We start from the raw sequence: 15166 nt of genomic DNA, 5'->3' as shown, positions 1-15166 counted from the left end.
GGACAGAGTCAACATCCCACGCCCAGGGCTGGTGACATGTGGGTCCTAAGGCCGAAGCTCCCAGGCTCAGCCAGGTCACTGGAAGAGGTGAGAGTAAGTTGGGGACATTTATTCCCCCAAAATGTGTCTCAGTTCAGCTCAGGTTTTCAAGAGACCTGAAAAAGTACACTCCATTCCAGGCCTGGCCCAGCAAGGTTACAATGGGAGAGAGGTCTCTGTGAGCTTCAGCACCGTGGACAGCAGCCATGGGCCTGCCCTAGGGACCCACCTTGCCCAACCCAGCCAGGGAGGCGTGGCCAGAGGGCCCAGGGCTGACAGCCGCTTGGCCTGTTGGTCCTGAAGCTCCCTTGGAGGTTTTGCTCCTTGCTAGCCCAGGACTTGGACAAGACATGTGGCAATCCAGACCCCCTCTTCCTCTTCTCGGTAAGAAGAGACCTGGAACATTCCTGACATGGGAGACAGCCAACAGAGAAACTATGCTCTGTGCTCGGACAGGAAAGGCCAGTCTCGTGCCCTGGACAGGGAGCTCAGCCAGACTAGAGCAGTATGCATTCAGAACTATACCAGCCATTTGCTCCAGGCACCAACCACTCCCTGGCACAGAGGCACTTCCTCCCTTGGCAATGCTCCAGGATGCCCCACCCATGACAACCTCAGCTCCACAGATAGAGCCAGGATGACCAACAGGACTCATCCACTCCTTTCTATCCAACAGAGCTGGGCTACAGAACTGCCCAGGGAACAGGGTCAGGAAGGATGGACAACATGACTCTGTGGGGGAGCTGGGCAGAGCAGATGTTGCCAAATCCCAGAGTGCAAGAGCAGCCAGGAGTAGCAGGCAGGCATGGCCCAGAACTCAGGGCCCAGGGGGAGCCAAGGGGAAGCAGGAGGACAGAGGGAAGGCACTCCAGCAGATTGTGCTGTCTGGCAAGAGCAGCCGTGTGGGCATACCTCATGGAAACAGGGCTGCAGTGGGAAAGAGGTGGGCACTAATAGGAGGGCTCACCCCCTACCTATTTCAGAGCAGAACAAGAGAGCAAGAGTGTGGCAGAATGAGCTAGAATCCCAGGAAGGCAGGTCTGCAAACCACCAGTGGTCTCTTCTTTCAGCCACCTGTCAAAGCTCAGGCAACACATTACCCTCTCATTCCATGGGGGGAAAGGGGGGTGGGAAGAATCCAAAGGAGGGGCTGGGAAGGTGGCTCAGTGGTAGAGTGCTCGCCTCCCATGCATGAAGCCCTGGGGTCAATTCCTCAGCACCATATGAACAGAAAAGGCTGGAAGTGACACTGTGGCTCAAGTGGTAGAGCACTAGCCTTGAGCTGAAGAGCTCAGGGACAGCACCCAGGCCCAGAGTTCAAGCCCCACAACCAACAAAAAACAAAAAAATAAAAAAAACAGAACCCAAAGGAAGAGAAGGCTCTGAGGCTTTGACTGCCAGCGCCCTGACCCCAGCCCACCTCCCTTTCCCTGAATCTCCACCAAATGGAAACCACAAAGGCTAGACCAGCCTGGCCTATACCTGATCTTGCCTGAGCATTTACCTCCTCCCCCACCCCTACACACACCCATGATACAAGACAGGAGAACTCACACTAGGGTGCTCCACACCCTTACCAAAAAGTAAGGGGCTGGGAAGGTGGCTCAGTGGTAGAGTGCTTGCTTTGCATTCATGAGGCCCTGGGTTCGATCCCTCAGCACCACATAAGCAGAAAAAGCTGGAAGTAGCGCTGATGCTCAAGTGGTAGAGCGCTAGCCTTGAGCTGAAGAGCTGAAGGGACAGCGCCCAGGCCCAGAGTTCAGGCCCCACGACTGACCAAAAAAAAAAAAAAAGTAAAAAGTAGCTGGGCGCTGGTGGCTCATGCCTATAATCCTAGATACTCTAACTAAGGAGGCTGAAATCTGAGGATCACGGTTCAAAGCCAGCCAGGAAAGTCTGTGAGACTCATCTCCAATTAACCACCAGAAAACCAGAAGTGGTGTAGTAGCTTAAGTGGTAGAGTGCTAGCCTTGAGCTGAAGAGCTCAAGGGAACAAAGAAGAGAAATGCAAATGATTCTCAACAACTCATCAACAGAATAAAGAGGTATACTATCATTGGGTAGTAAGGAGCCAGTGACTCACACCTGTAATCCTAGTTACTCAGGAGGCTGAGATATGAAGATTGTGACTTGAAGGCAGCTGGGACAGAAAAGTCCCTCGTACTCTTATCTCCAATTAACCACAAAAAGCCAGAAATGGAGCAGTGGCTCAAGTGGAAGAGTACTAGCCTTGACCACAAAAGCTCAAGGACAGTGCTCAGACCCAGAGCTCAACCCCAGAAACAGCAAAAAGAAAAAGAAAAAAAAGACCAAGAGCCAGTAGGAGAGTGACCATCCAACATCACAACTTAGAAGGGGAGTTGTAGACATATTCCATTCAAAGGAAGAGACTCAGGCACAGACAAATAATTGAGTAAAGCTCACAAGCCAACCTTAGCCTTGAGGTCTAAGAGATGAAATCAACGATGTGTGCTGTGAAAATTAGGATGACAGTTGAGCCTTTGACCTTGACACTGTCCTTCACTGTAACTGCCCTAGATGTGATTGGAGGGAATGCTCCAATGGCTGAAAAAAGAATCTTCAAGGGTGTGGAGTCAACCCACAAAGCACCTTAAACACCATGCCTGCGCTGGGGGGCCTGCACTGTGCTCGCTCAGTGTCCCATGGTTCTCGAGACCCCATTTGGGCTGTCTCTCCCCTACATCTTTCCTCCTTCCTGGATCCAGAGACGTTTCCAGATCCAGGCCTCCTTTCTGCTTCTCCCCCTCCCTCTGTAGCTCACACACATTCTACATTCCCTACCACCCCCCAAAAAAGAGGTATTTAAACCCAAAGGAAAGATTTGGAGAGTTGGTCATTCTCCATTTGGGGTCCTTCAAGATTGAGAGGGAAAAAGAAAGAATGAAATATGAGCCTTCCCATTCACGAGTGTTATAAACAGTTATAATTTAGCACTGAATAATTGGTTGCTATGGCAACCGCTGCAGTACAGGTTGAAATCATTTCTCCCTCCTGCGCTCTGGTCTGACAAGGAGCTTCATCTACATATGCTCAGGTTCCTGCTGCAGCCCAGTTATTTCATGTAAATCAGAATCCACGACTTTGCTGCCTACCACCCCCTGCAAAAAAAAAAAAAAAATGCAGCTTGGGACCCACCCATCCTGGCCCCTCTAAACTTCATGTGGACATCACCTGGTGGGAGGTGGGGAGGGAAAAGGGGTAAAATTATTATTTGGATCTGCCATATAGGTGAGCATCTGGGATCCTCTGGACACACATGCTCCAGACCACCCCCCCCTCAAGATCCAACAGCTGGTCAGAGCCAGCCCTCAGGGATGGGGGAGTAGGGACAGTTCCAGCCAAGGGTCCCCTCCAGGGCCTATCATCTGGGGAACTTCCATCCACCATAACTATGAACCCCTTTTGAGGAGCAGCAAGGCAGCTCATTGGGAGGAACAGGGGTTGAGGGAAGGGGGGAGGGAAATGAGATGGTAGGGATGAGAATGAGAGATGGGAAATACAGGAAGCAATGCAATATGAGAGGTTAATAAGGCAGAGAAGCCAAATACAGGCCACAATGAGAGACAATGCACAAGATTCAGAGAGAGCCGGAGTCTGGCAGTACACAAGAAAAAGAGAGAGAGAGAGAGAGAAAGAAAGGCTAAAGAAGGCTCAGACTAACTGGACAAAGGAAGTGACCTATGGCTGTGTCCAAAGAGACTGAGAGAGGTCCTGGCGGCCAGCTGGACTCCAGCTCCCACCTGCCTCCTCCAGCCTTCTTCCTGGCTAGCGCCTGGCTAAACCCTGTGCCCGGCAGGGAGGGAGACAAAGCCAGCCCTGTCTGGAGTGGAGCTCCCACAGGTGATCACGGCACCTCTGCCGGGGACCCGCATCTGGAAAATGGGCAGATGCAGCCCCAGAGCTAAGACCTGAGCACAAAACAGAGGAAACCCTGCCTCAGCCAGGCACAAGGCCCAGGGTTGAGGTCTGCAGAGCCTGCACTACAGGAACAAGGAGAACGGTGACTCCAGGAGACTGCACAACCTCAGCCAGGAAACGTGGACTCCTGTACCACAGAGCTTGCACTCCAGAAGTGTCTACCCGCCCAGGGACAGATCCCCAGGGCCCAGGGAAGGAATAGGAGAGGGGGCTGTGGCAGGGGTTCTGGAAGGCCAGGTCTCCTTCCTGCCCTGCCTCCTTGTTACCCCATCTGGGTAACAGGGATAGGGGCCTTCTCCCTCTTCGTAGCCCCTGGAGCCTCAGAGTATAGGCTTTTGTGACCCAGGCACCTTGATGATCTATCGAAGATCCCACACCCCACAGAGAGCCTCCAGGTTGAGAAGGGTATGGGAAAGGGTGGGTTACACTGGCAGAAGCCAGACGCGTGCCAATCCTGAACAGCACCCAAAACCAGGATGGAGCTGAAGGGGATGCAGAATCAAGGTTCAGGCAGAAGGCCCACACAGCAGCTCTCACACCCATCACCACCTTACTCCTGCCCCTGGCCTGTGCCCTGCAGCCTCCAGAGGATCCAGCCAGAGATAAATCGTTGTTTTTTGTCAGTCATGGGGCTTGAACTCTGGGCTTGGGCGCTGTCCCTCAGCTCTTCAGCTCAAGGCAAGCGCTCTGCCACTTGAGCCACAGCATCACTTCCGGTTTTCTAGTGGTTTATTGGATAGGAGTCTCACGGTCTTTTCTGCCCGGGCTGGCTTTGAACCTCGATCCTCAGATCTCAGCCTCCTGAGTAGCTAGGATTACAGGCGTGAGCCACCAGCGCCCGGCATGAGCTAAGTCTTTTTATAGCCCTCTGCTCACTGCCTTCCAGCAACCCAGCTCACTCATGAGCCAGAAAGAGGCCTATAGTGGGCCTGTGGCTGCCATTAGCTTGAGTAATTTCCCAACACCTCCCTCTACTCCCCTCTGTAAAGTGAGGTACACACCTCCCCCTTCCCCACAGGGCTGCTCAGAGGATTGGAGGTGGCTCTCTGAAGGCCTCAGCTCAACAAGGGCACACCAAGGGTCCTGTCCCACGTGACAAGGACATAAGCCGTCTCCATTTCCCCATCGGCTTCCCCATCTCCCCAATTTCCAAGGCTAATCCTGAGGACGCATGAGTTGGCATGATGCCTGGGGCGGCACTGCCCACTCCTCACCAAAGCGAGTCACCACCTCACCTACCCAGGGCACCGAGATCCAGGAACAAAGCGACAGTGTGCGCCAAGGCCATCCTACACGGGGCACCTACAAGCAGCCAGCCCCTACCAAGGCCTCCGAAGCTTCTCCAACTTGCCTTACTTAATCTCAATAGGTTTTCCTTGGGGGGACATAGAGGTCTGCGACAAGTGATCTCTGCAGACAGTGAGGGGGACAAAGGCCAGTGACCACACAGTACAAGCAGTAAGGGGATAGCAATTGCTGGTATCAGGTGTCCTTGCACAGGACAGCCAGGAAGAGACCACGTAAAATGACCCTCTAACCTGTTTAAGAAACAGGATGTAATTGGGTCTAATGGCACACCTCTGTAACCCCAGATACTCAGGAGGGGGAGACAGAAGGGCCTCTAGTTCGAAGCCAGTCTAGGCAAAGTTAAATTCTATGTCAAAAAAAAAAAAACAACCTATAACTGGACACCAATGACTCATGTCTATAATCCTAGCTACTGAGGAGCTGAGACCTGGAGGGTCAAGAGACTCCATCTCTAAAAATACCAGCAAAGCCAGGCACCAGTGGCTCATATCTGTAATCTAAGAAATTCAGGAAGCTGAGAGCTGAGGATCACAGTTCAAAGCCCCTTAGAAAGTCTATGAGAGGGCTGGGAAGGTGGCTCAGTGGTAGAGTGCTTGCCTTGCATGCATGAGGCCCTGGGTTTGATTCCTCAGCACCACATAAGCAAAAAAAGAAAAAAGCCAGAAGTGGCGCTGTGGCTCAAGTGGTAGAGTGCTAGCCTTGAGCTGAAGAGCTGAGGGACAGCACCCAGGCCCAGAGTTCAGGCCCCACAACCGGACCCAAAAACAAAATTAAAAAAAGAAAGAAAGAAAGAAAGAAAGTCTATGAGACTCTTATCTCCAATTAACCAGCAAAAAAAAACAAAAAAAACTGGAAGAACTGTGGCTCAAGTGGTAGAATGCCAGCTAGCCTTGAGGGGAAAAAAAAAAAAATCCCAGGCCTGCATTCAGGCCCCAAGTTCAAGCTCCAGGACCAGCACCAAAACAAAAACAAAAACAAAAACAAAAAAATCAAGCCAGGTGCTGGTGGCTCATACCTATGATTCTAGCTACTCAGAAGATTGAGATCTGAGGATTACAGTTCAAAGCCAGCCCAGGCAGGAAAGTCCATGACACTCTACTCTCCAATAAACCACCAGAAAACTGGAAGTGGCGCTGTAGCTCAAGTGGTAGTTGAGCTGAAGAACTGAGAGACAGCACCCAGGCCCAGAGTTCAAGATCCATGACCGGAAAAAAAAAAAAAGAGCAAAAAGCTGGGCTAGAGGTGTAGGTCACATAGCACACCAAGCAAGCAAGCAAACCAAACAAGCATGAAGTCCTGAGTTCAAACCCTAGTACTGGGGGGAACTAAAGGGAGCAGAGCTGAGGGTGTTACACAAATGATGGAGAGCTTGCCTAGCAAGTCAGGCGCCTCAGCCCACTGACGCAGGACCAGCTTCCCGGGCCCCACACCCATCCACCGCCGCAGCTCACCTCTTTCTTCTTCCGCTTCCCCTTGGACTTGCTCTCCTTGAGCTTCCTGGGTTTCTTCTTCTTGGGAAGGCTCACAGCCTCCATGGGGAAGAAATCCTCAAAGGCATCAAGGCCACCATCCTCCTCTTCTAGAAGAGCAGGCAGAGGAGTGTTATGTTCCCCTCAGCCAGAGCCCAGGGGCACAGAGCTGGGGAAGCGCCCCTGGCACCCCACCCCACAGTACACACGGCATCACATCATAGCCACCGCGCTCTCCCTAGGCCCGGCGAGGACAGGAATGCCCGCTGTGGGGCGTGGCACGGTCACACTCACCTCCCGTTCCCTCACACCCCTCTGGAATAGAAGAGCCACCACCCACTGCGGACAAGCAGGTGACAGCAAGGGGATGAGGCTGTCTAGCTGGCCAGCAAGAGGCCCCACAGAGAGGAAGAAGTGAGAGAGGGCTGTCTCTGCACAACCCCAGGCCCACACTGCGACCAGAAAGTGGCTCCTGAGGTCAGGACAATAAAGGCTGCCAGGCCCCATCACTCAAAGATCACATGAAGGGCTGGAAAGGTGGCTCAGTGGTAGAGTGCATGCTTTGCAAGCATGAGGCCCTGGGTTCGATTCCTCAGCACCACATAAACAGAAAAAGCCGGAAGTGGCGCTATGGCTCCAGTGGTAGAGTGTTAGCCTTGAGCTGAAGAGCTGAGGGACAGTGCCCAGACCCAGAGTTCAGACCCCATGACTGGCAAAAAAAAAAGATCACATGAAGTAAGCATGACTGCCATGCTGGCATACACCATGGACTTGACAGGCCCCCTCTGCACAGAAATGCACGACTGCATTGCTTCCCTTCCAACCCTGCGCATGCACACGCATGCGCACACGTGCGTGTGCACACACACACACACAAACACACTAGTATTATAGAATACCAAGCACATTCCGGCTGGGTTCCCAGAAAGATGAGAAATTCCAGAAAGCAGTGCCACATCCACCATACATGGATTTTCTAAAAGCTGTCCATGGATCCTGAACTCCTTCGCTGGTTCTGAGACTTGGGGAGCAGTGTGCTTGGGTGGTGGGGTATCTTGGATAAGCTGTGAGCTCTATGCCATCCCCAAAGGGAAGAGTGGATGGCTCCCTGCTCGCCTCCACCCCAGGAGAGAGGGACACACGTGGTACTGGGCTGTGATAGGGGAACCCTGCCAGGGGCCGAGACACCTCACTCTAGGGGGTGCCAGAGGTGAAGCAGGGGTCCCAGACCTCAGGACAGGCCACTGAGAGGAGGGAGGAAAGTAAAAAAGTAAAAACCAAGCTACCCAGAAGCAAGGAAACTTCCAGAAGGAAGAAACTGTAAGGGGCTTGCCAGAAAGCCAGGCCCCCACCCCTTGGAGGGAGGCTGCGTGTGCAGTTCAGGCACAGTGCCATGGGGGAGGTAGTGAGGAGGAAGGGGGCGCCACACCTTCCCAGGTGCTAGAGACAACAGGACAGACTGGGGGGGGGGGGAAGCTCAGCGTCTGAGGGCTGCCTCACAGTGACCAGATGACAAGCAGTCCAGACCATTCACCCCTGAAAGGCTGGGAGTACCTGATGCTCCTGCCAGCGTTCAACCCTTAGCTACTGGGTGTCACACAGCAGACACAACAGCCACACACACCCATACACACACACAGACACACACACACACACACACCAGAACAAACCCAATGCCCACCTTCCAGGCTCCACATAGCGCCTCTCCAGCCTGGGACCACTGCTTCCTAGAGTCCCAAGGGAGGAGGAGAGGTCCCACCTGGTCCCTGTGGCTTCCCTGTGTCTGAGCCACCCACACCTCAGAGGGTACTGGCAGTTCAGGGAGCCGAGATTCCCCCTCCCACCGCTGCACCCCACATGCTTCATCCCCTTATAACGGCTGCAACCTCTCTCCAAGGAGCGAGTCCTGCCAGCACAGCACAGCACAGCACAGCACAGCTCAACACTCGCTGGGCAGGGCGTGTCCAAGTCCCAGCCCCTTGGAGCCTGCAAATCCAAGGGCCCGGCTCCAAGCAAGACTGGAAGCTGCCCAGGGAGGTGGGCGCAGGAGGACCAGCCAGGCGTGTCCTAGCTGGCAGAGGGCTCCCGTGTGGAGGCCTCTGGGGAGGGGGCAACGAGGGCCACTCTAGAGTCTGGCTTCTTGTGTGGGCCAGACCTAGGTTTGGCTGGGTTCAAGCTGGGCTGTGGAGCCAGCCCCATCCTCTCCTTCGAACCTGGGAGGGGGGGTCGAGGGGGAGGTGACAGGGTGACGGCGGGGATTTTCAAAACAGCTGACCTGAATGGAGAAGTCTGAGAGGCAGGTCTGGGGCTGGGGCTGGCAGGGAGCCAGGCTAGGGTGCCCAGGAGTGGCCATCCACACCTCCCCAGGCAGGCACCACCTCAGAGGAGGCCCAGGCAGGGCCCCTCCCCCACCCTCCCCCACCCTCCCCCACCCTCCCCACCCCCACCCCGCAGTGTTCATCTCGGGTTATGTAATGGGATCCAGGCTGATGCAATCCTGAAGGGGCTGCTCCGCCTGCCTTGCCAGGCTGTCCCTTGTCCCCCCCCCCCCCAACAGGGCGGCCCCCAGACTTAGGAAGGCAAGCCCAGCAGGGCTGGGCTGGTCCCAGACTGACCATCAGAAAAGAGGAGATACGGGTAGCTTGGGAGGTTCTGGAAGGAAGCCTGTCAACTGCTTGTGGGTAGGAAGAGAAAAAGAGAAGCCCCTAGAAGCCCCTCCCCAGGCCCGGCCTCTGCATCTTTGATCAGAGGACCACCTGGCCAGGGCCATCTCCTCCAGGAAGGTTCCGGAACAGGCACATGAGGATGGGAGCCAGTCCTGTCCACACCCATCTTTGACAGGCTCTTCTGTCCCCACATGGTTGGTGGCGGCGCTCTGGGACACTGTCCCCGCCACCCCACCGTGCCAGCACCCTCCTCCCACTTGGACCTCTCTCTCCTCTTGTGCAACAGACCCTGAGCCTCAGAAAACCCGGCTTGTTGTCACCACCCATACACACTCGCCATCCGCCACCTCCAAGTCCGGTGTCCCCTGAGCCCTGCCCCCCAATGCGCAGCCACACAGGCAGACACAGCGGAGAGGCACCACAGGGTTCCGAGACAAAGGCATGTGGACAGGGGACAGGGAAGACCCCCTCACCCAGGGAGAGGGGCTCCAGGGCAGGGATGGGCCTGCCCCAGGACTGTTTGTCCTGCCAAGTCCTGGCCCCTTGTGGCTGCCCCACAGCCTGCCTGGCTGTGCTCGACCACACCAGCCCTGCCCCCCCAGGGCCCAAGACTTCATCGATCCAAGCCAGCTATAATGAGGGCCATTAGCCTGGTTAGCTCTCACCTCCCAGGCTGCCAGGTCAGAGCAGGCCTAGAGAGGGGCCTGGGAAGCTGCTCCAGGGAAAGGGATAGATGGGTGGGTACAGGGTGGGGTTGGAGTCCGGCAGAGCAGAGATAGGGACTTCCGGCAGCTTTTCCCCCAGCTCTCTCCAGTCCCTCTCTAGCTTCATGCATACACACCCAGGCTGCAGCCTGATGGTGAGCTGGGGGGGCCTACCCTGTGTCCCCGCCCAGCGGAGGAAAATGCACCAGGCCCTCAAAGCCTGCAGTGATTACTTATATCCATTTACCAGCTTCATTCAGCAACCCTGGAGATAGGAACTAGCCCCACTGCAGATGAAGAAACTGAGGCTCACAGGACCTTACAGTTCAGTCCCACAGCTGACAGGTGGCAGAGCTGCATTGGGACCGGGGTAAGACTGGAAGCTGCCCATTGGTGTTTCTGACCTCTCCCTCCAGGCCTTGGATCCACCCAGAGTTCAACATTTCAACAGTATGTCTGGGGTCCACTCTGGGGACACGGAGGCAATGGAGGTGATAGAGGCAGGGTCTGGGAGGTCACAGGACCCCTCAGGGAGTCAGAATTGGTCCACACATCAGCACTCTGGTTAAGCCCTAACCAGGCTCCAGGCCCTGCCCCCTCCAGGGAGGGGCAGCCCAGAGCCAGCAAGCAGCCACCAGGGAGATCTACAAACACAGTGGGTCAAAGTAAAGAAAAGCCAGTGACTGGAGGAAAAAATTAGATCATCTGCCCAGTGAGGGTCAGAGTCGGGGCAGGGCTGGACTAAGGGATAGGACCAGAACTCTATCGCCAGGATTAGGGAGTGCTAGATGATGCCATAAGGTAACCCTAGCTACTCAGGAGGCTGAGATCTGTGGATCAAGCTTCAAAACCAGCCAGCACAGGAATCAAGCCCACCCCCCACTCCACCCCCACCCCTACCCCCACCCCCGGGGGCAGGAGGGGAAGGGCCAAGACAGTTGGAGGGCTTCAAACCATCACCTTCTCCTCCTGGGGGACGGTACCGTTAGTCCCTCCCCCCCTCTGAGCCAGACCTGAGGCTGTAAACTTTTCTCCCAGAAATGGAATCCAAATTGTGAATGAAAAGTGTCACTCATGACCAGGGATACCAGCAGAGCCCATGAAAGGTGGAACCAGGAGTTCGGACTATGAAAAAGCACAGATTAAAGTTCCCATGAGTCCTTGGACCTCCCTTCATGTCATAGGCCTTACGGGGTGGGGGAGGACGCACAAGCAGCAATTAATAATTTATTTAGGACATTTAACAAAACCCAGACATCACCTCACTGGCGTCTCATCAAAGGAAAGCATCACTCCTGAGAAGGAGAGCGGTGAGGCTTTTACCCTAAGTGACAGGGCTTGGCAGAGTGAAGAGGGCTCAGAGCACAGGTTGGGGAGAAAGAGGCAAGGGGAGAGAAGCTCTGAAGGCAAACAGAGAGGCGATGCGGAGGGAGACAAGGGTGCTACGCATCAAGAGAAGCAGATAAAGACTGGCCAGGCGCTGGCGGCTCACGCCTATAATCCTAACTACGCAAGAAGCTGAGATCTGAGGATCCCCGTTGAAAGCCAGCCCAGGCAGGAAAGGCTGAAAGAAACTTAGCTCCAGTAAACCACCAGAGAAGTGTCGCTGTGGCTCAAGTGGTAGAGCGCTAGCCTTGAGCTGAAGAGCTGAGGGACAGCGCGCAGGCCCAGAGTTCAAGCCCCAGGACCAACAAAAAAGAGAAAAAAGGGAAGGAAGGAAGGAAGAAAGGAGAGAGAGAGGGAGAGAAAGAGAGAGAGAGAGACTGGCCAGTGTGGGACGGGTGGGGGGGAACAGGTCAAGGGAGAGTCTCTTGAGTTCACCAGCTGTTGGGTCAGCCAAGTTGTAAACTCCCAGCCCAGCGGAGTCCTAGGAGGAGCCACACCTCCGGAGGAAAGACGGAAGGGGCAGGGCCTTCTCGGGTCTCCCTCCAGCCTCACTAGGGCTGCACATTCCCAGCCCCACCCAGTGCAGTGCCCCCTTCCCGTTCCTCCAACTTACTAAATGAGAATGCAAATCTCGGAAACATCTCCTGAGGGAGGCAGGACAGCTGCCCCCTGGCACGGTGCCAGGTTTACTGAGCGCCCCCCCCCCCCATGCTGGGCATTATGACCTAAATGTTCCATGGCCTCACGTCTTCACAATAACCTTCTATGAGGTAGATAGTGCCATGCCCCATTCTACTTGTGGGGATACTGAGGCAGAGGACCGGCAAGCTTGCTGAAGACCACCCAGCTAGCAAGAGCAGGACTCGTACCCGACGTCTCCTCCATCTACTTCTTTACTTTTTGCAGTACTGGGGTTTCGAACTCAGGACTTCGCATTTTCTAGGCAAGCCTTTACTACCTGAGCCACACTCCCCAGCCACCCAATTCTTAAGCCCTCAATCTGACCAGCCCTCCCAGCTCCCTAGAGAATGTGACAAGGACCAGTCCCTGAGCTAGAAGAGGGGAACCGGCTACATCTTCTTCCCTGGGACAGGATCACCCACCTGCCACAAAGCCACAGAGCTCATGGCAAAGATACCCACCCGCCACACAGGAAATAAGAATACTGCTGAGCGAGCAAAAGCCACTCTGAGGAGGAGGTGGGAGACGGAGCAGAGTCCAAAGGAAAACAGATTCCCCAAGGAACAAGTCCAACAACTGTGGGTTTAAAAGCTAGTGTGACAGTTCCCAAAATACGGGCTCTCTAGACACCAACAGTCATGTCTTAGAGCCAGCTGGTCCAGGTCCTTGGGGGTCACTGTCATGGATCTGGACCCCAGGTTACAGAGAGGCCGGGACACAGGAAAGCCAGGAAGCGGCTTGGATGGTTGTTAGATCAGGGGTCAGAAGCAGCCTAGCCCCCCACCTCAGACACTGAGATCACAAGAACCTCCTCTCAGACACGCAGCGCCAGACACCAGACAGGGCAGGTGGTCCAGGGAACTGCACTGGAGGCAGAGCCCCCCCCCCCCCACACACACACACAGCGGCAGACTGGCAGCACTCCAGATAACAGGAAGTGCTCCCAAGAAAACAAACCGTTCATATGCACCCGAAAGTAAACCTAGTGAGGCCACATCTGAGCCAGAGGATCAAGGAGGGTCTTCCACGGTTCACTAGAGCCAGGACCTGTGTGTGGAAGAGAGGGAGGGAGGCCCCATCGGCCCCATGGGGAAGACAGAGCCTGCCATGTTCCAGAAGCAAGGAGCCTACTAATGCAGCTGCTGGTATGAGCAAGGGGTTGTGGGAAAAATAAGGACAGGGGAGTCCGGGCTCTGATTGGCGTACCAGAGGCGGGCCTTGGGCTCTCTGGGCGGGAAGGGGCCAGCAAGGACTGGCTGGGAGGTTCTGATGCAGACCTGTGAGAAGACAAGACTCCGACCAGGGAAATGGAGAGGAGTTAGAGCCTGGGAAGGGTCTGGTGGCAGAGCATCTGGGCTGGGGTCAGGCCAGAGAGTTCAGAGCAGGGTGTCCTCTCTTGGGGGTGGGGGGTTGGGGGTACTCTTGAAGGACTGGAGACAACCTGCCTCCCTTGGAGGGGAAGAGGCCAAAGTAGACTTTGACCAAGGTCTAAGCCCTCCAGCACCAACAGTGAGTCAGACACCTGTCAGCCTCCCTTCCTCGAGTCCCACACCCCAAACACAAGGAGAGCCGGGAAATGGTAAGAAAGGATGACAGGGGACCCCATCAGAGGCCGGGAGTCCCAGAAATGAAGCTGCTGGCACATGCTCAGCTCTCCAGGGCTCCTGCCAGTCCCACACAGACCACACCCCGACCACCACGGGCGCCTCGTGGAGGAAACCAGCAAGCAGGCTTTCTGAGGACCCTGGCTTCCAGGTAGAAAACAGCCGTAAGAAGTTGGGTGCCATGGTTCACACCTGTAATCCTAGCTACTCAAGAGGCTGAGATCTGTGGTAGAGTGCCAGTCTTGAGCAAAAAAAGAGACAGTGCCCTTGTTCTGAGTTCAAGCCCCAGTCCCAGCACACACACACAAACACACACACACAAAGAAAAGAAAATGCATCTGTTGGGCCTCTGTGTTCCCCCAATAACCTGATTCCTCCAAACCTGGAGATGTGACTATCAACCATTGTCCAGGCAACCCCACCCCAAGCAGGGCACCCTTCCTACCACCTCCCACATCAGGCGCTTTGTCAATAGACTTTCCTGAAAAGAGGGGGGGGCGGGGATCCCTCCCGGGTGCCCCGGACTTGGGCACCAAAGTCACTAAGCAAGCAAGCCCCACACCCAGTGGGAAGCCGGGGGCAAGGGGTGTGGCCACCAGTGGATTCTCGCCGCCAAGGCCGGGGAGCTGCTGCTTAGCTTGGCTCCAGCAAAACAGGAGTTGGGGTGCCGGTGTGAGGAATAGGTCGGCCCTGGGGAAGTCGTTCCAGGAGGCCACATCCCAGCCCTCGCGCTCCGGAAGGGAGCAGACTTGGAGTCAGGCCGCTCGCTGCGTGGTAGCACAGTGTCCACAAGTGCGGGGAAGGCCCTCGGGCCGGGACGGTGAGGAGCGGCCGCAGCACCAATTCTCCTGCGGAGCCGCGGCCGGCGGGGCGGGGGCTCCGGGGCGGGCGTCGGGCGCAGCCCGGGCTGGAGGGTGGGCTGGCCGCGCCGGCCCCGGGCAGCGGCGCCCAGAGGACGCCAGCGACCCCGTGGCCGGAGCGGAGACCGGCCGCGACCCCCGCGCCCCGCACGCGCGGAGCCCTCGCGGCAGGAGGTTCGAGCGCGGCCCGGCCTCCGCAGCTCCGGCCCCACCCAAAGCGCCCAGGGCCGGACCGAGCTGCTGCCGGCCCAGCCCGGGCTCGAGGCTCGCGAGCGAGCGAGCGCGGCGCCCGCCCGCCAAGAGCGCGATTCCCGCCCCCTTCAAGGGCACGCGGGCTGACCCCGCGGCGCCGCGCCCCCTGCCCGCCGCCCGCCCGCCCCGCGCCCGCCCCGCGCCCAGGGGTCCCCACCGCACCCCGCCCTCGGCCGCGCCCCGGCGCCCGCCCAGCCCCGCGCCCTTGGCCTCGCGGGCGCCGGCGGGGCGGGAGCGCAGCCCGGACGCCCCTCCCGC

At 56.4% G+C, this 15166-nt stretch overlaps 1 protein-coding gene across 1 annotated transcript in view; it reads right to left on the bottom strand.

The window, feature by feature from the left end:
• Chd5 (chromodomain helicase DNA binding protein 5) overlaps nt 1-15166 on the bottom strand; it is a 53735-nt gene that overhangs the window by 38338 nt on the left and 231 nt on the right. Inside the window, exon 2 of the mRNA XM_042672789.1 lies at nt 6738-6865. Coding sequence (XP_042528723.1) covers nt 6738-6865 — 128 coding nt within the window. The remainder of the gene's footprint in view (nt 1-6737; nt 6866-15166) is intronic.

The sequence above is a fragment of the Dipodomys spectabilis genome, unplaced genomic scaffold (genome assembly GCF_019054845.1).
Source record: "Dipodomys spectabilis isolate Male_0828 unplaced genomic scaffold, ASM1905484v1 ptg000772l, whole genome shotgun sequence".
Classification (NCBI taxonomy): Eukaryota; Metazoa; Chordata; class Mammalia; order Rodentia; family Heteromyidae; genus Dipodomys; species Dipodomys spectabilis.
Note: the sequence above shows the minus strand (reverse complement) of the source record. Positions and strands in the feature narration are given on the sequence as shown.